Source organism: Vipera ursinii (assembly GCF_947247035.1).
Source record: "Vipera ursinii genome assembly, chromosome: Z".
In the NCBI taxonomy this organism is placed as follows: domain Eukaryota; kingdom Metazoa; phylum Chordata; class Lepidosauria; order Squamata; family Viperidae; genus Vipera; species Vipera ursinii.
The window spans coordinates 31,001,052-31,026,889 of record NC_139517.1 but is presented as its reverse complement, the minus strand read 5'-3'; the positions used below and the strand labels follow the sequence as shown (position 1 = coordinate 31,026,889).

The window sequence follows — 25,838 nt, the reverse complement described above, 5'->3', positions numbered from 1 at the left end:
CTATTAGCTGTGAATTTAAAACTATGAAGAAATCTGAAATCAATCTGATACATGGTTCTTCTACAAAAGCATACCCAAAACCATATCTGAAAGTTATTGAAAAAGGTCCCCCTTTGGCAAAAGCAAGTGGGACCAGAATTTATGTCACTAAGTAATGCATTTCTAAAGTGCAAATCAAATGATGGCACTGCTTAGCAAAGGCAATCCCAACATTCCCTTATTATTTTAATTAAAATGGTTAGCCAACTTCAAGTCACCCCCATGATTTTAGGACCAAATCCATATAGTTTCCTAACAGCAACATGGAAATGGCCGCCACTGTATTCTTCCAGGATTCTCTTTCATTTTCCTTATACTGGCATTCCCTGAATGGGTCCCCTTCAAGCGCAAACCAGATCTGACCAACAAGATTTCTGAGATCAGCCTTTATTTTTCTTTACTGGTTGAAGTTGGGGAAATGTAATTATTAGGGAAAGTATTAGAGCAGTTTATGTTTATTTAGAGTGGCTGTTTAGTCTTTCTTGTGTAAACCAGGAGTGGGGCAGATTGTTAAGAGTACTTTTAGAAATCAATGAAAAAAATTTGAATTGGAAAAAAAATCTTTCTCAGTGTAAAACATTCTTCTCCATCTCGATAAACTGTAGATATACTGTACTACTAACCTGGTATCTAATTCTTAGGCAGCATGATAACTGCCCTGGTTACTCTGGAAATTTTGGAAGATGCTATCCCACATATTCGAAAAAGACTACAATAAAGCATTACATTAATACTTCTGTTTGCTTTAAAGTAAACTTGTGCTTTAGAATACAATTTACTTATTTACTGCACAATTTACTTTCATAGCATGTGGAAACCTTCATAGAAAATGTATTTTTAAAGCTTTTTTATTATATATTTCAATTTCTCATTATTTCAATTTCAATATCTCAAAATACTCTGTGACTACCACAGTGATGTAACTATTTTAAGTGTTTTTATTTTCACATAAATCTAGACAAAATTCAGCATTGAGAGGATGGTGATTCCAAAGAAAAGTTTACATGTATTGAAACTTCTATCATCAAAATCCATGGAATTTAAAATCCTGTGATTTTAGTTGGATTGCATCCAATAGTATCTGCAGTCATATGTAGCAGTCCCTACTACTTATTAAACAAGAATTGTTTTAACTCTGATTCTTTTCTTTTTGACATGCCAACCACACCCTTCTGCATGCACAAGGGATCCAGACTGCAAAACAGAAACATCAAATAAATGCAGACAAATAGCCTGCTACAATCAGGCAGGAGGTTGAGCCAATGGACAATCTATCATATGTGCCACAGAAGTTTAATAACATAACAAACTTTTCCCCAGCAAGAAATAGTTTAAAGGAAACCGGGGCATTCACATAGTTCTTATTTCACCAAGTCTTGTCATTGAGTCTTCAGAGCAAGTTAGTAGAGCAGCAACCAAAACAAAAATGTATTTCCCCCAAAACAGCTGGGGAGCCTCCAGCTGGAAGGAATTAGCTGAATCCACCTTAGCAGCAACAATCAGTGAATGCAAGTTCTGTTTGTGAATCAGGTCTGTATTTTTAAACTGTCAAAAAATGCTTACGGCAAGATTTTTTGTTTTCTTTTACATCTGAACACTACCTGGAAGCTGTAGCAGGTACAAAACACAGCAACAAGCAAGCTAATGGATAAGAGCTACCATGCCATATAATGTCAGTTTTGTAAGGGATTACTTGGTTACCAACAGATTTCAAAATTCAAATTCTAAATAGTGTGGCACCTAGGTATTTCAAGAACCAACTCCTCCAGAAGAATTGATCCATCCAAACCTTCAGCCACAAGGGAGATGTTTGAAGTTCCAACCAAAGGCCAACTTTATGATGAAAAGTTAGATTTATGATAGGAACTGAGATAACAAAACTATTTTTATAAACACCTTCCCAAATGAAACCATGAGATTCTATATCTTACCTCACAGAAGAGAGTGAGCTTGTCATCAGGAAGGAGCCCATTTGCCTCATCCAGAAGAAAATCTCTTCTAATAAACTTCTTGAATCCCCAATCTTTGCCTTGCACAAACCGATAAGCTCTCTGGCTCTCTGGCAACATACAAAGAGGTTGGCATTTTTTAAAAGATAGGTAGGTAGATAGATAGATAGATAGATAGATAGATAGATAGATAGATAGATAGATAGATAGATAGATAGATAGATAGATAGATAGATAGATAGATAGATGAAAGAAAGAAAGAAAGAAAGAAAGAAAGAAAGAAAGAAAGAAAGAAAGAAAGAAAGAAAGAAAAAATGAAATTCAAAGACACACAAAACAGAAGTCTCTATTTTCTGCTCTGTTTAGGTATGAGTAAAATATAAGTACCCAGTTACTAGCTATCCATACCCATTGCTTTTGTTTCTTCTCCTTTTGCATTCAAAATAGAGAACTTGAATTTGGCTCGGACTTCGCTCTTTGGACAGCTGACCAGTAAAAGATAGAGTGAAAGATAATCTTTACTTTCTTCATCCAAGCCCTTTGGGTTCACACGCAAACACCTGCAAAAGCAGAAAAATCATGTTCATTTTCTCTCTATATATATTTCTCTATATATATATTCTCTCTATATATATTCAACTATAGTAAAACAACTTTCTCTCTACAGATTGTTTTCTTTTCAAAAATCATATCCTGAATTACAAAGTGTTTTATTATACTTCTTACATTTTAGTCAACGAAATTTTGATTTTTTGCAGTTGATCACGGGAAATTGCTATGCCACACTTACAAATGTAACTAAAACTCAATAGTAAATGCAATACTTTCTTTCTTCAACTGTTCTAAAACCAACTTTATCAATCCAGTGTTTTATTGCTGCATTTTTACATGAGACAGTTCTGAAAGGGAAATTCAGCAATGGCTATACATGAATATGAACCTAAGGTAAAACTCTAAACCCAGTTCTTACAACCACATAACAATAATTGAACCTTCTGCTGTTTCCTATCTGGCATTTAGTTGGTCCTTACCATTTCAATTTATCATTAGCTCCTGATGAAAATGTTGAACTTTTGATGACCTCACCCATTTCCTCTCGGCAAAAGCTGAAGTTATTGATGGTCCACATGTAGGAAAATTTGACCACTTTAATCTTTAAAAAGAATGGGAGAGAAGGGAAGTATTGGCTAGTAATTTACATTCATTGTTACAAAGAACAAGATCACCAAAAAGAATCCCCCGATATTTAAGAATGAAAGAAAAATGCATTTAAAACTCCATCCTCTTGAAATATCACAGATACCTATCCAAGAAACTGTAATCCATTGTTTATCAAAGACTGGAGGAAAATTATTTGACATAATTCATTTACAGGGTTATTAAGCTAGTATATTTGGCCCATACTAATTTAGGTGGAAAAGGCAGGAATATGTCTGCTTTGAGAAAAAATTTGCTGCTACTGAATTCTTTTTCAGGAGCCCTTTTTAATGACCTCTGATTTAATGACTGTTCAAATTTATTATGGAACTCCTTATAGTTGCAGCCATCAGAGCCCCCTTGGTTAATTCTGTGATTCAGGACCCTGGTAACCAGCTTGCAATAATGATAGTCACAGGGCTCACATGATTACCAATCTTCACCACTGGCTTCCAACAAGGACTAATTTGTCCCATCATTGTGGGACACTGATGCCATGTGGGTTTTATCTAATGACAGGAATTGGGATTGCCGTTTTAGTCGACATGGTCAGATGTTGATGCACTTTATGATCACATCACTTAACAGAATTCACAGTTCCTATTACTGTCGGTTTTGCCATTTGGTACTGTCCATAGGGTTTTCATGGCAAAGATACTGGAGTGGGTTGCCATTTCCTTCTCCAGTGGATCACGTTTTGTCAGAATTAAGATTGCCGGAAGAAATATCAACAACCTAAGATATGCAGATGATACCACTCTAATGGCAGAAAGTGAAGAAGAACTAAATAGCCTCTTGTTGCAGGTGAAGAAGGAGAGTGCAAAACTAGGGTTGAAACTTAACATTAAGAAAACCAAGATCATGGCATCCGGCCCTCTCAATTCCTGGCAAATAGATGGGGAAGAAATAGAGGTAGTGACAGATTTTATTTTCCTGGGCTCCAAGATCACTGCAGACGGGGACTGCAGCCAAGAAATTAAAAGAAGCTTGCTCCTCGGGAGAAAAGCAATGGCAAACCTAGACAGCACACTAAAAAGCAGAGACATCACCCTGCCAACAAAGGTGCGTATAGTCAAGGCTATGGTCTTCCCAGTTAAAATGTATGGCAGTGAAAGTTGGACCATAAGAAAGGCTGAGTGCCAAAGAATTGAGGCCTTTGAGCTATGGTGCTGGAGAAGACTCCTGCGAGTCCCTTGGACTGCAAGGCAATCAAACCGGTCAGTCCTAGAGGAGATCAACCCTGACTGCTCTTTAGAAGGCCAGATCCTGAAGCTAAAACTCAAAATACTTTGGCCACCTAATGAGAAGGAAGGACTCACTGGAGAAGAGCCTAATGCTGGGAAAGATTGAGGGCAATAGAAGAAGGGGACAACAGAGAATGAGGTGGCTGGATGGAGTCACTGAAGCAGTAGGCGTGAGCTTAAATGGCCTCCAGAAGATGGTAGAGGACAGGAAGGCCTGGAGGAATGTTGTCCATAGGGTTGCGATGGGTCGGACACGACTTCGCAGCTAACAACAACAATTACTGTCGGTAAGCAAAGACTACCTGTACTTGCATTCATGAGGAGCAGAATTTGATAGCTTCATGTATCTTGATTCCAGAATGGAAGTGTGGCTGCTTAGGAAAAGCTTCCTCTCTGCTTGACCCTCCAGAGCCTTTTGTATAACTTGGTGTTAAGCTTGTATTAAGAGCATTTCTTATTACAATGATTATTAATACATGCACAAAAAATTGCAGCATAACAATTGCTAACATAATTGGTACAGGTAGTTCTCAACTTATGACCACAATTGAGCCCAAAATTTATATTGTTAAGTGAGACAGTTGTTAAGTGACTTTATCCCATTTTACCACCTTTCTTGCCATTCAAGTTTATTACCCTCAAAGAGCAGAGATGTCTCTGGTCTTTGATTGTAATAAACTTGAATAAATGAATCACCTTTCTTGCCACAGATAATAAATGAATCACTGCAGTTGTTAAATTAGTAACATAGTTGTTAAACGAATCTCGCTTTGCTTATCAGCTTATCTGACTTTGTTTATCAGAAGATCGAAAAAGGTGACCACATGCCTCTGGATCGCTGGAACCATCATAAATATGAATCAGTTGTTAAATGTCTGACTTTTGATCATATGACCATGGCAATGCTGCAACAGTTATAAGCGTGAAAAACAGTCATAAGGCAGTTTTTTCAGTACTGTTATAACTTCAAATCCTCAGTAAATGAACTGTTGTAAGTCGAGGACTATCTATGTATTTTTAATTCTAGGCACAGTTAATATAATAAAAGTCAAATTTAAGAGGAAATGTAAAAAGCAAACCTATAAGATTGGACCTTTCCTGTTTTAATGTAAAGTATATTTGTGTAATGTTCCAGTTATGAGGCCCTCAAAAGTCGCTATCCGAAACAAAGATGGGCACAAAGTTATTAATCTGATCCCCACTTGATTTTGTTGGTTGGATGCCTTAGCTATTCTAAATCTACTATTGTTGGAAAAGCAACAACAACAAAAAATGGCTTCATGCTCTGCAAGTCTGCTTTTTGTGAATTTCCAGCAATCTTCATGCTATTATGTATACCAGAGATTCTTTGGATGAGAACCATCACCAAAACCTAGCACAGCTTCTAGATGACCACATGGTCACCATCTATCCCTGAGACGTCTGGCAGGAACAATATGAATTTGGGAATTCCACACTTTCCCATTACAATTACTGTACACATTACAATTATGTACAAATATTACAATTCAACAAGTTCAGTTATTTTGACATTCTGTCACTCTGCAAAACGCTTGCTTGAATCCAATTCAAAGAGAGGAAAATAAATGCCAGCTGATATACAGTCATTAGCTGATATTCCAAAATGCAGACATACTTGAGTGTAACACCAGCTCTCTGCAACAGGTCCACTTGACATCTCTGCCGGAGGAGGAGGACTCGGTACCCTTGACATCGCCAGCTTGGAGATCAGATAGGATTTCACAGGTTAAAGAAATATGCGTATGTAATCTTCACCCTGATTGCACAGGAAGTGGGAGGGGGAGAGAAAAGAGTTTGAATACGTAGCAATTTCTATTTATTTCTGTTTGCACAGCAAGATACCAAAGTTAGTTTATGGTGTTTCAGTTGTGTAATTCCTAATCACGTCCTTCTTGCTGTGTTTTTGTATGAAATGTACATTTCATTCTATATGTGCCCTGCCGGATTGTTACACTTAATGAAATATCATCAAATCTGGTTGGCTGTTCTCCAGGCTTGGGACATTTTCCAATTTCCAGGTCCCTAAGATTTTCCTCTAACTTACTTCTATGCCATGTTTACCATCCTCATTTAAAGAAAGAATAGTTTTTGTCCTAATAATACCATTAGAACTGAGAGCCAGGAGGTCAACTGCTAATTGCCAAGTTGAGATAGAGACTATTTAAAATGATGGACTTCGTAGTATTTACTCTGACACATTAGAGGTTAGTGTCAGCTGGCCTTAGAAATGAGGTGATAAGAGATTCACCAAGATTGTACAATGTAATTCATGAATTGAACAAAGAACACAGAATAATAGTATTGCAAAAGATCTTGGAGGTCTCCTAGTCCAAACCCCTACTCTAGCAGGAGACCCTACACCATTCCAGACAAGTGGCTGTCCAGTTTCTTTTTGGAAACCTCCAGTGATGAAGCACCCACAATTTCCAGAGGTAAGCAATTCTATTGATTATCAATATATACTGAAAACAAAATCAGGTTGACTTGAGCATATGGGACATAATCATGTAAGTAGTGTAGTGATCACTGAAATATTGGCCCACACCCTATCACAATCAGAAGCATTCAAAAATAATTGTTTGCTGAACTTTCTTGAGTCCAAAGCAAAAAAACCCCAATGTTGCATGACAAAACCTAAAACTGTTACTATTACCATATTATTTAATATTGACATAACCCATAGCTAAACAAAATGAAATAATTTAGTTTCGTAAATCAGAACTGAGTGACATTTGAGGCCAATAACCCTATTGCTATTGTTGCCCAAAAAGTCAATGCAGTCCTAGGCTGCATCAACAGAGAGAAAGCTCCACAATCACGTGAAGTGATAGTACCACTTTACACTGCTCTGGTGAGAACACATTTGGAATACTGTGTTTAAAAAAAATTGAATATCTACTCTCCTCTCAGATGACATTACCATATCATTTCCATGTAAGGTTCTTGGCCTCAAATGTCACTCAACTCTGATTTACTAAACCAAATTATTTCATTCCATTTAGCCATGGATTATGTCAATATTGAATAATACAGTAATGGTAACAATTTTAGATTTACTTTCTTTGTTATGTAACATCTGTCTTTTTTGTTCTAGCACGCAAAACAGTTCTACAGTTATTGCTGAATGCTTCTGACTAACATGATAACCAGGGTGAGTTAGGGTGCAGATAATTTTTTTTTAAAGTTTTCAAGAGTTTATGGGGACCAGGAAGAGTTAATACAATAGTTGCATTAAACCAACCAGAGGCCATACAGCTGTACAGATATTACATTTTTAAAAAGTAGAAACTCACACTTCAGTAAAGAGTAACCCATTGCCTAAGTTCAGCAGGAAATTTTGAGGAGCTCCTCAGATGATTAAAAAAAAAAAAAGGAATGGAACCACATTTGAGTTTGGGAGGCCACCTCTTTTATAAAGGAACCTTATGCAAAGCTCTTTCCATCCACCTGAAGTGGCAGCACATTTTATAGCTGTGTAAACTGAACCAACAGGGACGCTGTGGCTCAGTGAGTTAGGACTCTGAGCTTGTCGATCAGAAGGTCGGTAGTTTGGCAGGTCGAATCCCGAGTGCCGCGTAACAGAGTGAGCGCCTGTTACTCGTCCCAGCTTCTGCCAATCTAGCAGTTCGAAAGCACGTAAAAATGCAAGTAGAAAAATAGGGACCACTACGGTGGGAAGGTAACAGCGTTCCGTGCGCCTTTGGCGTCCAGTCATGCCGGCCACATGACCACGGAGACGTCCTCGGACAAGTGCTGGCTCTTCAGCTTTGAAACGGAAATGAGCACTGGCCCCTAGAGTCGGAAACGACTAGGCACGCATGTGCGGGGGAACCTTTACCTTTACCTTAAACTGAACCAATGTGAAACGAGTCCTCTTTGGTTTAAGACTGATTTTAATAGGCTAATTCAGAATCATTGCCAGTTCCTACTGCATCTATAGTATACCCATGTGTACCATCAATCATATTTGTGAGAATCATTGCACAGTACAGAAAAGAAGCAGGTAGAGGGACAATGCTGAATTCCGTTGGCAGATAGGGAGTAAACAATCAGGTAGCTAAATGGACTAAATAGAAATACAATTTTTCTGAGAGGAAAAATTAATGCAGCACTGTAAATAATAAAAGAGAAGATTTTCTAAACTATCCTGCAATCATTCTTCAACATTTTCCAACCTTGCAAGATACATTTCTTATGGCTTGGCTCTATGGAAAAAAAAACATATTATACAGTAGAAAGTGACCACAGGGCTACTAGTTTAGGAATATCTGATATTTGTTCCAGTTAGGTGAATGATAAAAAGTGCTGTATTCATGCATTTTAGATGTGAGCCCAGTTCCTCCATTCGCATACTTATGAAAAGTCTGCACAGACAAAAAAAAAAAGTTCACTCCCTTGTACAGCATCTGGTAAGATACGCATATCCACCAGCCCTGTCAAACTCTAAAATTTAAAAAAAAAATCAAGAATATTAACATCAGAAGTGTGAGAGTTAAGCTAAGAAAAACAGATGTTACCACAGAATTGTACTGGAAAATGGGGGAGGAAAGAGAAGAGAAATAAATATTGCTTTTGGAAAGCAAGCTTAAATATTTGTGGCCCCTCCAAACCTGGAAGGGGGGGGAGGAAAAAAGTTACCTTTTCCAATATAATTTTAACACTTTCTATTTTGCATGACTCACGTAAAAAACTCACCTAATAAAAATACCCTAAGCACTTTAAATAATAGACATACAGCTGTATATTTACCTCTCTTTAGGTTTCTTTTTCAAAAAAAAGCAGGCCACACAAATAGTCAACATCTGTAAAGTCAATTCCCATTTATTCTCTATACTAATAGAAAATAGAACTATACAAACCTTAATCAAGTGGCACTTTTCCAACAACTTTGTCTTCTAATTGTGATATTTCATCTGTGGCTGTCTTGCATCTAAATCCCATGTGAGTAGCAGATTCGCTTTCCTTCATTTATGCCTTCACTAGCCTATCATTTCAGAGGTCAGTAAAAGAGTACCACCACCCCTTTCCTTATTACCGTGCCACTCTCCCCGCCTATTCAAGGACAGGAATTATTAATATCTAAGTTTGCTATCTCCAGGTGTTTATAATGACCTTGGGAGTCGGTATCTCATACCCATTCAGTGTGATTTAATTTCTACATCCATAGAGAGAGAAGGTACAGCAAGAATGAATAACCTGTGTTTTTCAAATTATTGCTGAACTTCCAGAAGCCCAGCCAGCATGGCTAATGATGAAGAATGAGGGTAGCTGTATTTCAGCAACATCTGGATTACGAAGAAGATACAAAGACATAAATTACATGACAATAACACACTTTAATGTGGGTTGTTCAGTTCTGGTCTCAAGGGTTATGTGAACTCAACCCTTTTAACTTGTAATGTGTAATTTAAAACTTAATGTGCAATCTAAATTCATCTGATTAAGGTTATTCAATAAACCATAAATGAACCATGGATTAGCATAACATATAACTTACTGAGATAAGTTTATGATGGCATCACAGCATTTATTCTCTGCTTTTCAAGCCAAAATGCTTAACATAAGAACATTGCTGAATCATGTGTAAATCCAGCATTCTTTAGTCCACAGTGGCTTAGTGGACGACTCTAGAAAGCTTGTAAGAATGGATTGGAGTGTAATAACCCTCTTCTACTGTTGCTTCACTACAACCAGTGTTTAAGACAGTTCTGTAGTATTCCTAATATGAAGCGATCAGAACTGTACACAGCCCCACCACAGATTTGTAAATTTGGTCTATTAGTAATAGCTACATACTATTTTGACACTTTAATGAACTGTCCCTTGCGACTCAAAACGTCTTTCTTGATCAATCATTGTCAGTTGTCAATTGCATGGGGATATCTGCCCTTTTATCCCAGGCAATTGCTAAGAAATCTCTGGTAAGAATATTTGCAAATTTTGCATTTGCTATGTCACCATTGTCTAAATGCTTGTTGGTGCATCCTAAAACAATTAATTCTTATCTTTTCCCCCTAATATTAATCCAAACTAGCCCACAGTTTCTTGTATCATCCCTTGGTTCTTAAAAAAAATCAGGATTTATACTGGCTACTTTCTAATCCTCAGGAATAGACCTCAAGCTCTTTAGTGGAAACCAACAGGACTTGAGGAATTATTTATATGTAGTTAGGCAATCTGGCTTATAATGTCATAGCTCACTGCCTATTTTAATTTATCCATTCAGTTTTTCCCTCCTGGGGAAAAAAACAGCTCAGAGACAGGCAACTCTCCTACATTCCTCCCAACTTCCACCAAGGTCAACAGCAAAAATTTATCCAATTTCTTTTCTAGTTCTTTATCCTCCTTTAGCATGTAATTAATGATCCTTAATGTCCTTTGTCATATGCTCCTCAAATATTACTTATGGTAATTCTTTAGAGACTGCTTATATATTTTCTGGCAAATTCTACATTTACCTTGTCCCCCTAATTTAAGTAAAAATCTTCTTTCTCCTCTCAAAGGAAGCCTTCTTGCCTTTAATGGCATCTCAGTTTCTATTCAGCTCTGATTCTCAACTCATCTTTGATTCTAGTCTCTTCCTGGACTTTGTGGCATTTTTTCTGATCTGAGGTACACATGGTAGTGAAGAATATAATGGCTTTGAATTATCTTCAAGCATTGTGTGTGGGGGGGGGGACCCTGACCTTCTTTATTCTCTTTTTCAACTTTCTTTTTACAAATTTCTTCTTTTGTTCTTCTGAAATCAAATGCCACCATGGTCCACTTTCTTAGAAAGCATCCACAGGTATGCATATTGGTTATAGAACTGTGATTATTGTTCCCAAACAATTTATCATTTGAATTTTTGAACAAAATGTTGGACACTACTCAAAATGTTACAAAATTAATTCCAGGATAGTATCTTTGTTGGTACTATAAATAGTTGATTCAGAATATAATCATTTATTATATCTAGAAATATAATATCATCATGCCCAGAATACATTTCACAATCTATGTGAGAATAAATAAAAGTCATTCATTATTAGCACTACTTTATAGATAACAATCTATGTTTTTCCAATCAGATGATAAACTTTTGTTTCTTGGACATGAGGTTTAAATGTGTCATAGTATCCCTGGTACTAACTTGGAGATGGATATGGTTCAGTAAAAGTATTTTATCTATTTCTAAGCTATTCTTTAGGACACTATATGTTGATAAATAGAGCAGCTCTGTTCCTAGTATGCCCTTCTTTTTCTTTTTTAACAGAGGTTACAGTTACTTATGACTGTAATTGAGTCTGAGAATTAGGGATCTAAGTCATGAAAGTCACATAACCAAACATATGTTTACAACCTTTTTATGGCAGTCATTAAGTGAAGGCAGCATTAAACAAATCTATTGTTCGTTAAGAAGTAAATGCCACTTTCCAGCAAAAGGTCCAGCAAAAGGATGGTTGTTATAAATTCAAAACCAAGTCATAAATTCATAAATTCTTTGGGGAGGAGAGGGGAGGTCCCTTGTAATTTTGAAAGGTCACTAGGTCACCATTATATTGAGGATTATCTGTATATTCAGAGATAACTGTACATCATTGGTTGCTTCAATTCTCTTAGGTTTCTGCAGTAGTAAACAATTTGGTTTTTTCCAGCTCCAAGCCATCCAACTCTTAGATCAGAGGCATCTACTTGCCTATAACCATTTAAAAAGTCTCATCCTATTGTTTTTAAGTTGTCTCTTTCTGACCCTAGGCAGCTTACACAATATGATTAAAACATACAAAGTAACAAAATAAAAGCAGATATTTATTTGTCATGTACTTTTATCCTATTGACCTTGTAGTTTTCTTGACTAATAATGGCCATTTCTAAGATACAAACGGTTCCCCTTTGAACAATTACAAAAATTCTTCTAGAAGTGATTTTTCCCATATTGGAACTCCTTTTGTCTTCTTGCATTCCTACTAAAATTCATTTAGAAACTGATTTGCTACCAAGTTATATTATGAATAAAATGATACAGCCTGTGCCCCTGAGTCCTTAGGAAGAAGGGCGGTATACAAATCAAATAAATAAATAAATAAAACTAAACTCCCTCCTTCTGGCTTTGTTGTCTCATGTCTATATTGAAATCATTTAACTGTCCCTGAGCATGGAATATACAGCATTTCCAACAAAATGGCAACCCTAGTTTTCAACAATCCATATTTGCCTCCCTACACTTTTGACTCTGGCCACTTGTGCCAGAGCAACCATTTCCATTTCAAAGGCAAAGAGCCAGCGCTTGTCCGAGGACAACTCTGTGGTCATGTGGCTGGCATGACTAGACGCCAAAGGCGCATGGAATGCTGTTACCTTCCCACCATAGTGGTCCCTATTTTTCTACTTGCATTTTTACGTGCTTTCCAACTGCTAGGTTGGCAGAAGCTGGGACAAGTAACAGGGATTCGACCCACCAAACTGCCGACCTTCTGATCGACAGGCTCAGCGTCCTAACCCACTGAGCCACCGTGTCCCTGATCCTTCAGATATTAGAACAGCCCGAACTCTGTTAAATTTTCTTAAGGCCCTGAAACCCTCATTATATTCCTGAGCCTAGAGTGCTGAATGTGTTAAAGGTCCAGTTTCCTAGCTGTATTGTTAATTGGCCAATTATCTCACTGCTATGTATATTTATTGTGGGTGTTTTTGTTATTGTTTTAAAAGTGTTTTTAGTGTTTTGATTGTAATATTTTTTGAATTGTAAGCTGTAAAAGTTGTTGATTCATATGGGAGACTATAGAAATTGAACAAACAAACAGACAAACAAACAAATGCATCATGGATTAGTGGTGAATGGGGAGGAAGAGCTGTCTCTTTACCCTTCAAATGCTGTGTAAGGGATCCTTTTCCTCCTTGAAGACCTCAAAATCACTTCTAGAACTGGGGAGGCATCAGAGACTGAGATCAGCTATCTTATCCTTGAAGGTTACCAACTTCTGCGTCTCTTTGTCCCTCCAAGAATATTGGTCTTAAAGGAACAAATTTACTTCCAAAGAACCAGGAGCTTGCTGCGGAATCACATATGAGTAACCTTTGGCCAATAAAGGGCCAGACAACATATCATATTTAGAGAATACTGTTCCTAAGTTGTTGTTATGATTAATTCTTAACATGAGGCAAATTCACTTTTAGCTATAAAGAAGCATTGATATTTTATCAGTCAGGATTCTCTTGTGCTTGAAAAACTAGCTTCATAAAAGCATTTGCAATAAATTTACAATAAAATTGTACCAAACCAATACAATTCAATTAAAAATTGTAAAAATAATCCTGTAAAACAACAAATATTTAAAGTGAGAAAAGTAAATAACATGGAAACCTTATAGAAATAGATATATTTTGTATAAAAAGAGAAAAACATAATGGGCAAGATTCTACAATTTTAGGGCTATCAAACTGATCCCACTTCTTGTGTCTGCCAGTTTGATCTTCAGGCATCTCTGATGCCTCTCTCAAACAAGATGTGGTCATGGAGACTAGAAGAAGGGGGCTTCAAAAGACAGGGCTAACTTTTAATGGATGGCTCACTAATGTTAACTAATTGAAACATGTGTAAATGTGTACTTTAATATTGCCAATACCTGGCAAGGCATATTCTGACCCAAACAAATTTGCACTCTGCCTTTAACTAATCTTCAAAACAATAATTAAGTCATAACAGAGTTCAGATAAAACATTTGAAACCTTACATGCTATTTCCAGATACAGTTGTTCCAGCAAAGCCAATGAAGTTGGTGAAAAGCATTTTGGCATCTAAAGATAACATCTAGATCTAAGAATATAACCAAACTAAGATTCTGAGTTTTCAAAAGAAAGAGCAGCCCATTTCAAACAAGTTGTTTATATCTTGACTATTCAGTGCACAGTATGAAATTAAATTGCTGACTGCACAATCTGGTTATCGTCAGGTGCTTTAAAGTATTCATCCTGTTTACCTTCATAATAACCCTGTGAAACAGGTCATGATTATGTTCATTTTACAGAACAGAACCTGAACAGGGAGGAAGTGCTTTAAAAAGAGGCAAACAGGGATCCAACAACTTTTAACTTGACTTTTCTATAGTCATTTCAGAGAATCAATACAATTTCCTTTTACACTAGAAGCTTCTGTTTTTCCAAATTCAGCTTCTTGTTCCACCATCAAAATCTCTGCTGCCAATGAGGAGGCTGACTGAAACCTGATGGAAGATTCAGTATTTGATTTCACTATAGGATGGATTTAGTGATATCAGTGAAAAAATGTTTATATAAAACTGAGTTTTGACAATTGCCAATTTACATTCCCCTCATGAAAAAATACATCATTAAAAATGGGTATCTCTCAGCAAACTGCAAAAAAAATTGTGTCAACAAACAGGTGTTAAAAATGTAAGAGAAACAAATCTGCACATATAGTAGGTAGCCAGCGAGCAATAAAGTATTATCAATACAATTCTGTATTGCCAAAAGAAAATTAAATAGATTTTTCAAAAGGCAACAAAGTCTTTTTTTTTTTTGCAACGTTCTGATATGCAATTTATGAACACTTGCTGTGATTCAGCAATGAAGAAACAGAACTGGTATAAGCTCACAGGCTAATCTCCTTGTACATACAAGACTCCAAATGTTTCATGGTGCTAAGGAAGAGTTCCAGTCATGGCTGAAAATCTTCATAAGTACCAGAACACAGTTTTTAGGTATTTGATTGTTCTCCATCCCAAATACTAATACATAATACAAAAAGCTAGTGCCCCACATTAAATTATAATGTGTATCTGATTTTAACACAGTGATTATTTGATTTTAACTTAGCATTATAAATGAAGCTGGTCACAATGGCTTGTTTAAAAAAACATGATTAAATGTACGATGTCAAAGCTAGTCACCCACAGCAATTTGGCTTGCAGTCCTAAAATTATATGGTATTGATAATGTTTACAAGCAATGATGGAAGCTGCCATCAAAAACATCTGGAGGGCAAATAATTGCCTATATTTGGCCAATATTTTATATGTGGGCATAAAATTCACAGAACAAACTTGAGGCATATATGTCAACCTGAACAAGACCCAAATGCAAAGCAATTTTATGGTCTCTGTATTATTGACAGAAAGGGCAATAATGTACTAAAAGAGAATCAGAACAACTTCAAATGTAAAAGTCTTTGGTACCTGATATAAAAGTAAATGATTATTTGAATCATATTTGCTCCCTTAGTTTTCCACTTTTGGGTTTTACAACCATACAAAAATTTGGGCAGTTTTTCCAAGAAAATAGCACTTAGCCCTTAGCCTTATATACCACTCCATAGTGTTTTACAGCACCATCTGGGCAGTTACAATGTCAGCGTATTGCCCACAATAATCTGGGTCCTCATTTTACCAACCTCAGAAAGATAGAAAGCTAAATCAACCTTGAGCCCCGTCAGGATTGAACTCCAGGCTATGGGCACAGTTTGCCTGCAATACTGCATTCTAACATTTATGCCATAAGGGCTCTTCTTAGAGTGTGGAAGAAGAGCTTTCATATTGTGTGATACTCAAAGCTACTTCAAATACAATGCTTTAATCACCTTCCCTGTTCTTCACATCCATTATCCACCAATCTATATATGTAAATAAGCATACCCACTTATTCTTCATCACTGAAGAATTCATATTCTCTGAAAACCTAAATCTCTGAAAAATAGCTATCCAATAGCTATCCATAAGAAGCAAATGAAATGCTTGGTAATACAGTGCAAGATAGGCCTGTTTTTAACAAATGTAATAAAATTCAGGTTTCAAAGTAACTTATGTGCTAGGTCCATTCTGAGTTGGGAGCATGAACTGAAAAGTCACAGAGGAATTGAGAATTAACTGAAAAGAGAGAGATAATATCAGGAGCCCTCCTTTACATATGAAACAGGCAGAAAAATCTGAATTTGAATGAAAGGAAGTTAAATGATAGGACAATGTAAGGATTTTTCCATTTAATTTCACTATTTTAAATTACAGTATAGATTCTGGTAAAGGTAAAGGTTCCCCCGCACATGCGTGCTAGTCATTTCCGACTCTAGGGGACGCTGAGCTTGTCGATCAGAAGGTTGGCAGTTTGGCGGGTCGAATCCCGAGTGCTGCGTAACAGAGTGAGCGCCTGTTACTCGTCCCAGCTTCTGCCAACCTAGCAGTTCGAAAGCACGTAAAAATGCAAGTAGAAAAATAGAGACCACTACGGTGGGAAGGTAACAGCGTTCTGTGCGCCTTTGGCATCTAGTCATGCCGGCCACATGACCACGGAGATGTCCTCGGACAAGCGCTGGCTCTTCGGTTTTGAAACGGAGATGAGCACCGGCCCCTAGAGTTGGAAACGACTAGCACGCATGTGCGGGGAAACCTTTACCTTTACCTTATAGATTCTGGCTCTGGCAATTATTTTTCAATTTAAATTGATTCCCACAATGAAAAAAACCCCAGAAATGTAAAATATTAAGATTCCATATCTACCACTATGCTATTTCAGCTGATGACAGATTCTAGAAGGCAGTATTTTCAATATTAAGCAAAAATCAAAAGAACACAGGGGCATAACCTAAAACTAATAGGAGGAAAGTTCAGAGATAATGTTAGAAACTATTAGTTCACAGAAAGAATAGTGGAAGTTTGGAACCAACTTCAAGCAGAGGTGATGGGTCAATCATCAGTAACTGAGTTTAAATGTGCAAGAGATATAACATATGTCTCTTGTCTCATATAATTTTAAAAAATAAAAAAATATAAAATGAAAAAAATTAATTAATCAAAATTTTAAAAACCAAAACAAGCTCAATGGGCTGGCTTGATGAACCACTAAGTTTTCAATGTGTCTGTGTTTCCAGATTTCACTATTAAAATAACCAGAATTGGAAAAATATGTGCTAGTCCAGCTTGACAGGATTTATTTAGGCACCTGGGAATATCCAACCCCAACCAAAACTCTGCTCCGCTATATTGTTGTCAATTAGTCATCAGAATTCCTTATTTTTATCCCAGTTTCATATGTTTTTATTTTCCTTGCAGATAGACAACAAGCTCCTGCTGCTATTTCCAGCATAGACCACTGGGCTGTGCATAATTCACAATCCAAACTAACATCTTAATCATCTTGCTCAATTTTTTTTATCTTTAAATATGTAGCCATCTACTTTAAATTAAAAATGCCAGAATATAACAGATCCAATAAGCACAGTGCCAGTAACTTGGCAAATGTGCTCCTTAGGAATTTAGAATGTAAGTACAGCATGTAAATAATTAATAGATTTTTCCTACATTGGAAAAGCTAATTATTTACCTATAACTATGGATTTATACAAGTATGTACCTGGAAAGAGACTGCTCAATATCTACCAGAAATTAAAGAATTCTTGGTAGGAGTCCCACCTTCCTTGCATATGTGACTAGATTGCCCCTTCTGGAATACTCAGTTCCTGTGAGATCCACATAGCAGGAACATAGATATCACCAACAAAATGAGGTAGGAGAGTAAGATCAATGATTTCATAGATGATTATTTGAAGTATTCTAGCTGCAAAAATTCTCACTACAATTTTTGCAATTCAACAGAAGGAGTGGTGATGGTAGCTAGTTTATTTATTGTATGAATTGTCATAGTCATAAAGTGATTTTTTAAAAAGGACTATTGTCTCAAACACTGTATTCCTCTGGCAGGAAAGACAGACATGATAACACTGACTGCAAGTAGACGCTAAGCCAAAATAACTGGCAAAGTTCAAGTAGATAATACCATGAAGGAAGACTTTATTTTTGTGCAATCTGACCAAGGTTTATACCTAGTTGTGTAAAAAAAGCTCTTACAGAGATCTTGTACAAGCCAGGAAGAACTCCTTTAGTTTGGCTGACAAGATTTTGAGACAAAATCAACCTCAGTATTTATTTATTTTTGTGAGTTATATCCAGTCTTTTGTACAAGAGCTGTAGAGGAATGTTAACTAGCAATAAAATATTGTTGAGACTCTTCACAAGTGATTCTGGTTGCTTTTGCTGACATTAATTTCAGCTCCTCTTCATCTCTCTCCAGCCTAGTTGGAGAATCTACCATAGGAGCTCAAGGTGCATACGTAATGCTTCCTCCATTTCCCCCCCCCCCAACAATCTTTGAGATAGGTTTGATTGAGAGAAATAGAGAGAGGGGATAGAGTAGAAACTGGGTCTCTGCAACCCCAGTCCAATACCTTTATCAGTACATGGCATGGCTCACAAAGGGACCTGATAGAGAAAATAGCTGTGAGCTGAAATCTCCATTCATGAGTGACTGACTGGGTACAGTTGAGTTAGTCAATCAGAACACTGCTGATCTATTGTCTATAGCAGACATGTCAAACACAAGGCCTACAGGTTGGATCCGGCCCGATATGTGGTTCCGTCTGGCCCAGGGACCTGCTCTGGAAACAGCGAAGGACCAGCCTGCCACTCCTCAGCCCGGCCCAGGCCAACCGTGCACTGATCTACAACCTGGTTGTATCCATCAAAGCCAGAACATGCTCAGCCTTAGATCCACGGGGCAGCCTTGCCCTGATGTCTGGGCATGTGCACAAATGGAGTCCAGCATCCCTGCTGGCTATCTTGCCCCGCAGGCTGACTTCACCCACGATGCCAGTGCTGGCTGTCTTCTATGTGCATAGCCAGGGGGCGGGACAGAGGCAGTGGAGCAACTCCTTGCTGATTCTAGGGCTGCCCCGTGGAACCTTCATTGCTTCGTTCCTTTTGTAGCGGAGAGGGGAGTTTGGGGGGGATCAGTGCCTGCCTTAACACTTGGCCATGAGCAGCCCTGCTGCCCTTTTGCCATCCCTTGTCCCCTCCTCCTGACCTCTTCTGGTGGTCACCCATCCTATCGCTGGGTCTCCTCTCAGGGAGAGGGAGTGGGCCTCCCTCTGACCCACGTATTTTGCCCTCCCTCCCATAAGCAACTTGGCCAAGGAGAGTGAGCACAGCAGCAGCCTCGAGGGGGAGGTAAGCGCAACTGGGCGCCCCTTGGGGAAGTGGGGCTAGTCTAGGCTGGGCTGCAGGGGTCCCTGAACTTGAAGGCTGGGAACTTGACCTCCGCTGCCCAAGGCTCTGGGCAGCCCATGCCACCATCTGCCCCACCCCCACACAGCCTGAGAGGGATGGTGAAGCTCCTCCAGTGGACCAGCACTCATCCCGGTCCCACCCTCCTCTACTGGAGACCCTCAGATCCGCCCGTCCTGCCCAGGCACCTGACACGAGTGATGTCAAGCTGGCCACGCCCACCTAGTAGGCCATGCCCACCCCGGCCACGTCAACCCAGTAGGCCACGCCTATCCTGGCCCCACCTGGGCCCCCACCCCCAAGGGTAATCACAATGTTGATGCGGCCCTCAATGAAATTGAGTTTGACACCTCCTGGTCTATAGTGTGCCAAAATAAAAATGAAATGTAGAATACATCAGGGCCACATCTAAAACATGAGATGCAAAAATGAAGCAGATTTTATATCAAATTTGTTTATTTACTAGATCATCATAGCATTGCCTAACACAATTTGGGCAGTTTGATCTCAGGGGAAGCTTTCAAAAGTTTTGAGTGCCCTCAAAGATCCAGCCTAATAGATCCTAATAGATCCAGCCCATTGATGTGCTGCAATGCACCCAGAATAGAATAACCTGCTTGGAATAAATGTTCCCTTCATGGATACAGAAATATCAGTAATACCAGACGTATGTCAGAGAGGAAACACAAAGGTTCAGCCAAGTCTTGGTATGATAGTGTAACAACAGAAAAGTGCATTAGAGTTTACGGGAACTGTAAACCCTGGATGACTGCAGAAATACGAACACTCCTGAGAGCCCAGGATTCTGCCTTTAAGGCAGGGGACAGGGACACATACAGAGAGGCCAGGGCAAATCTTAGAAGAGGCATTAGAATGGCGAAACAGCGATATAAACACAAGGTGGAGAACCACCTAGCAGACAACAATCTGAGGCAAGTATGGCAAGGACTGCAGCACTTAACCAACTACAAGGGAAGTACAAGGAGCATGATTAACATCGATGCCTCGTTGGCTGAGGAGCTGAATATCTTCTTCGCTCGCTACAAGGTAAAGACCAGACCCCGTAGCCTTTGCTGGCCAGCCTTCTGATTTTCAGCAACTCACCTTATCTGAAGACCAAGTGAGAACTGTATTGGAGGCTGTGAATCCCAGCAAAGCCGCAGGCCCAGATGGGGTGCTGGGGATAGTGGTTAGGAATTGTGCCGACCAATTAGCAGGGGTCCTGACAAGGATTTTTAACATCTCCTTGCAAACGGCATGTGAACCATCGTGCTTGAAAGCAGCTACCATTGTCCCAGTCCCCAAGAAAACTGCAGTTGAGTGCCTGAATGACTACAGACCTGTTGCATTAACATCTGTAGTCATGAAATGCTTCGAAAGATTGGCTCTCCAACATCTCAGGACATGCCTCCCACTGGATTTTGATAAACATCAATTTGCCTATAGGGGGAACAGGTCGACAGACAATGCCATAGCTACTGCTTTACACTCTGTAGCAAGTCATCTTGAGAAACCTGGAAGTTATGTCAGGATGCTTTTTGTTGATTATAGCTCGGCTTTCAACACCATTTTGCAGAGCACTCATCGAAAAGCTGACTGACTTGAAATTCTCCCCCGCCATCTGCGATTGGATTCAAGACTTTCTTAGGGAATGGTTACAAACAGTGAGGGTCGTGTCTGCTTTGTCCACCCCGCTGAAGCTTTGCACCAGCTCACCACAGGGCTGCGTGCTTAGCCCCTACCTGTACTCTTTGTACACATATGACTGTGTATCATCTGACCCATCCACTGCGATAATTAAGTTCGCAGATGATACGACCGTGGTGGGTCTTATTACAGGTGGGGATGAGATAGCATACAGGGCGGAGGTACAAAAACTATCCATATGGTGTTGTAACAACAACTTGCACCTAAACATCGGCAAGATGAAAGAGATGGTGCTAGACTTCCATAGGAAAAAAGAGGAACCTGCCCCACTTTACATCGGGGAGGACTGTGTGGAGAGAGTTTCCTCCTTTAAATTTCTGTGAGTCTACCTCCGTGAAGATCTGACCTGGAAAGTTAATACAACCCAGGTGGCTAGAAAGGCCCAACAGAGACTTCACTTTCTCAGGGTCTTGCGGAAGAACAGGGTAGAACAACAGCTTATGACCCTCTTTTACCGGTCTACTATAGAGAGCGTCCTCTCGTATGGTATTGTGGTTTGGTATGCTGGTCTGACAGCCACGGATAGGAAAGTATTACAGAGGGTGGTGAGCACAGCACAAGACATTGTGGGCTGTTCCCTGACACCACTGGATGACATCGCCAGGGCTCGCTGCCTTGGAAGAGTGAGGAAAATTCTCAGGGATGACTCACACCCTGGACGGTATCTCTTTACTCTCCTACCATCCGGTAGGAGATATAGGAGTATAGCCAGCTGCACCAACAGGCTGAAAAACAGCTTCTATCCGTGGGCTGTTAGGCTTTTGAACGGGAAATAATTTGTATAAATTTTATGCATAATTGACTTGCGAGGCCAATGTGTTGTGCAATTAGTTCACATGGTGTAATAAGATGGAGGGTTTGTGTCACTGTAAGTTGGGGGGTGGGGGCACAAAGGGAGGCTCAGCCAATCTCAATGTATACTTGGTTGTACTTTGACAATAAAGGTTCATTCTTGATTATCTATGTTAATTATTGACACAAAGTTGGAGAAAGATACAAAGCTATGTGATAACTGAATTTAAAGGGAAGGTGTACATGTATCAAACTTGTAAAGGGCAAATCTGAAGATGGGTGAAACACAGAAATAGTTGGAGGTCAACATAGTTCTTCCTCCCATTGTTGAGAAGATAAACATGGTAGAAGGAAAGTGACTGTCCTGGAAGCATAGACTTTGGTTCTGAAAGCCATCAGATTTCAACAAGGAACTTTATTGAAGGCTTTTTGGAAATTCAAGTATACTGTTCTGATGGGATTATCTTCATCCATGTATACGTAAACACTTTCCAAATCTCAAAAAGTTTGCTTATTTTTGTAGAATCCATGATCTGTTCAGAAACACTTATTCCAGCAATTTATACAGAAGACACACTAACCTAACCAGCCTATAATTCCCTGGATCTCTTCAGGTCCCTTTTTAAAAACTAGTGTCACACTGACTATCTTCCAGTTCTCAAGCCCTTGGGAAATAGCATCCAAATAACCATTTTTAGACAGATTGTGAAGCTAACAATTGCTTTGCCAGTTCTCATTATAGGACTAGTACTAGATTCTACAGAGTTACCATCATCTGCTTCTTAATTACAAAAGGAACCTCTTCAGTCTTCTTGGATGGATTTTATATATAAGCAAAAGTGATGATAGAGAACTGCTTCATTTTTTATTTCATTAACTGCTTGGGACTATGAGATAGAGGAGTGAGTTGGGGAACATAGGTCAAGGAGAGGGGACCAGAAGGGATTTGATGGGAGGCTGGCAATTCAGGCACTGGATGAAAAAGTGGGCAGGGCATAGGCTGACTTCCTTTCCTTTCAGGTGGCCACCTCCCCTGGGAAGTCAAACAGGACACCAGCCTAAAGGCAGTGCCTTGCAATTTCAAATTCAGCTGCTCATAAAATATGCTTATCTAGGATTTAATCCTGAATGACAGCACTGACCTGCTTTATGGAGATCTAGCTGAGTGAAGAGGAAACACATAACTTCTTATTATAGACATTTGGAATCTCAATTTCATCACTCCACTTTTTTTTTACAGCCAAAAGGTAAAATTCAGGAAATGCTAGGAATCTGAACATAGCTGAAGAAGCTATAACAGTTTTAGAATCTGCTGCTTAATAACTTGTTCCAAAGACTGGATCACAAATGGATAAACTATTGCAATGAGTCTGTCTAACAAAGGTTTGCAGGGTTGACAGCAGTCTGTTGCACATTCTTTCTGAAAGCAGAATGGGGATAAAGACTGACCATCCAAAGAAGGAATTGTATTTTCTTCCCTGCCAGACTAACCATAGTCAAGCAAAAGAAATGGAAGCTTGTCACTTGATCTCTTTCCATTGACAAACAAGTCAATCAACAATGACTAGGCACAATAACTAAAGAAACTTGAAAGTTCAAAGGCAACACCCAGATACTGAAGATAAACAAGATCCAGTTACTTCCATCAAGCCCCCATAGTTGTGAGCTTTGAGGCCTTGTTGTGCTCTAGATAGAAACTCTGGCCTAATTCAGCAACTGTAACATTCTTATACTTTTACAGGATGTAGATAGCAAAATGCTCAAATTTTATATAGCTATTTCAACAGCAAGAGAATCTCTTTCAGTTCACTGCTTACTTCTGTAGACAGAAATACAGTTCTTGGTCTGTTCATGTCATTACTTACTTGTTAGATTGCTCACCAGATTAGTTCATAAGGCTATCTACAGTTTCTGTCTTCTAATGACCATTCCAATTATTCTCCTTTGCAGGTACAATTCCCACAATGCTAAAGGAGGAGGAAGGAAAGTCCTTACTTGGGAAAATTGTGGCTAGACTCTCAACTGATATTAATAACTATTGGCCAGTGTCCAATAGTTGATACTTAGTGAAGGTAAAAAAGTAGAGCTCTGAGATGAACAGATTACCTTGATCTTTTCCAGTTTGTTTATATTTGAATATGGCATACAGATGTGCCCTTGAACATGTTGTTCAAAAACAGAACCAGAAACGAAAGGATTCTGGAAATTTCAGCAGCTTTTGACCATGACAATATTACCTTATAGGAATACATGGGAGGTCTTCAGTTATTCTGTACCTATCTCTCTGGATGTAAACAGAAGATGAAAGACTTTGTGAAGCAACCTGGGAGGTTCTATCTTCAAGGCTCTATCTTTATTAGGTGTTATTTAATATCTCATAAAGTAACCAGGAAAGATCATTTGTAGGTTTGGAGATAATTGTCATCAGTATGCCAAAAGCACTCAGATTTATATCTCCTTTTCCAGAGCGGGGGGAAATCTCGATTCCTAGTATCTCCAAACTACAAAGAACTCCTAAGTAAACAGACAGGAAAGCTAACAAGAGTTTGACAATAGAGTTTAGCGAGCAGTCCATACCAAATTAACAATTTTCTTAATACATTATTTAAGCCATATATTTATATATGGCTAATTTCAGCCTCATGGGGAAAAACAACAACAGGAAGTATAACCCTTTAAAGTGATGTGCCTTTACAAAACCAATGAATAAACAGTAGTATGAGTTACAAAACTTGTAGCAAGTTTATATTCCTATCTTACAACAGTCAGGCATATATTTGCAGTACAGGTAATCCCCAAGTTCTGAGCGTTCAGAGTTACCCGATAAGCACTCACTAGTGTTTACAAGAAAATCCCAAAATTATGAATCTTGCAGCACCACGGCAGTTGTTCACCCTTACGAACGACTGCAGAGGCTCTACAATATTCACCCTATCCCCCCCCTGCTCCCCACAACTGCTTCCCCGTCCCTTACAGCCGTGCAGACTCACCTTGAGAAGATCTGTCTCCACTCTGCTGCGATTTCTGCCTTTGAGGGAGAGGAGAGTCAATGGAAGCTCCTGAATACCGTAATATTGCACGAGTTCAGGCACTCATCCTCTTTTGCAGAAAATGGGTACCTGAACTATCATGAGATCACGGACCCAAGAAACTTTCATTTTTGGAGCAAACTCTATCCCTGTCTCCTGCTTTCCCCCCCCCCCCCCAACTCCTTTCTGCCACCACCGGAACACTTTTTACCTGAAGGGAAACCTTGGGGAGATGGGGAGCTCTCTCTGCGTGCAAATGCAACACTTGAAAACGCTGTGTTTTTAACCACCCAATTTCCTCACAGTCGAAGTTCCCCATCTTCCCAAGGTCTCTGTTTGGATAAAAGGTGTCTGAGCGCCTATGGGATAAATGGAAATGCAGCGATTCGCTGCATTTCCAAGCGTTGCATTCACACAGAGAAAGAGCTTCCTATCTCCCCAAGCTCTCTATTCAGATAAAAAGTGTTTGAGCGCATAGAGACTTAGAAACGCAGCAAATCGCTGCGTTTCAATGGCTCCCATACGTGCTAAAACACCTTTTATCCAAACAGAGAGCTTGGGGAAATGGGAAGCTCCATCTATGTGCAAATGCAACACTTGAAAACGGAGCAAATCACTCTGTTTTGAAGCATTGCATTAGCACACAGACAGAGCTCCCCCTCCTCCCCAAGGTCTCCGTTCAGATAAAAAGTGTTTTAGCGGCAGCAGCTTGAGTTTCTCCACTCTCTCGGCGTGGAAGGAAACGGAAGTGCAGAGCAGGATTCCTCTCAAAAAGGCCGGCGCACACAAGCACACCCGCGTCTTGAGAGC

General features: G+C 39.1%; 1 protein-coding gene across 5 annotated transcripts in view; it reads right to left on the bottom strand.

Annotated features, from left to right (window-relative positions):
* SPOP (speckle type BTB/POZ protein) overlaps positions 1 to 25,838 on the bottom strand; it is a 79,621-nt gene that overhangs the window by 9,047 nt on the left and 44,736 nt on the right. For all 5 annotated transcript variants that reach the window (XM_083376658.1, XM_083376661.1, XM_083376657.1 and 2 more), the window contains exons 3-6: positions 6,066 to 6,206; positions 3,020 to 3,141; positions 2,397 to 2,548; positions 1,971 to 2,098 (exon numbers count right to left, since the gene is read on the bottom strand). In XM_083376658.1, coding sequence (XP_083232784.1) covers positions 1,971 to 2,098; positions 2,397 to 2,548; positions 3,020 to 3,141; positions 6,066 to 6,143 — 480 coding nt within the window. In that variant the 5' untranslated portion in view covers positions 6,144 to 6,206. The remainder of the gene's footprint in view (positions 1 to 1,970; positions 2,099 to 2,396; positions 2,549 to 3,019; positions 3,142 to 6,065; positions 6,207 to 25,838) is intronic.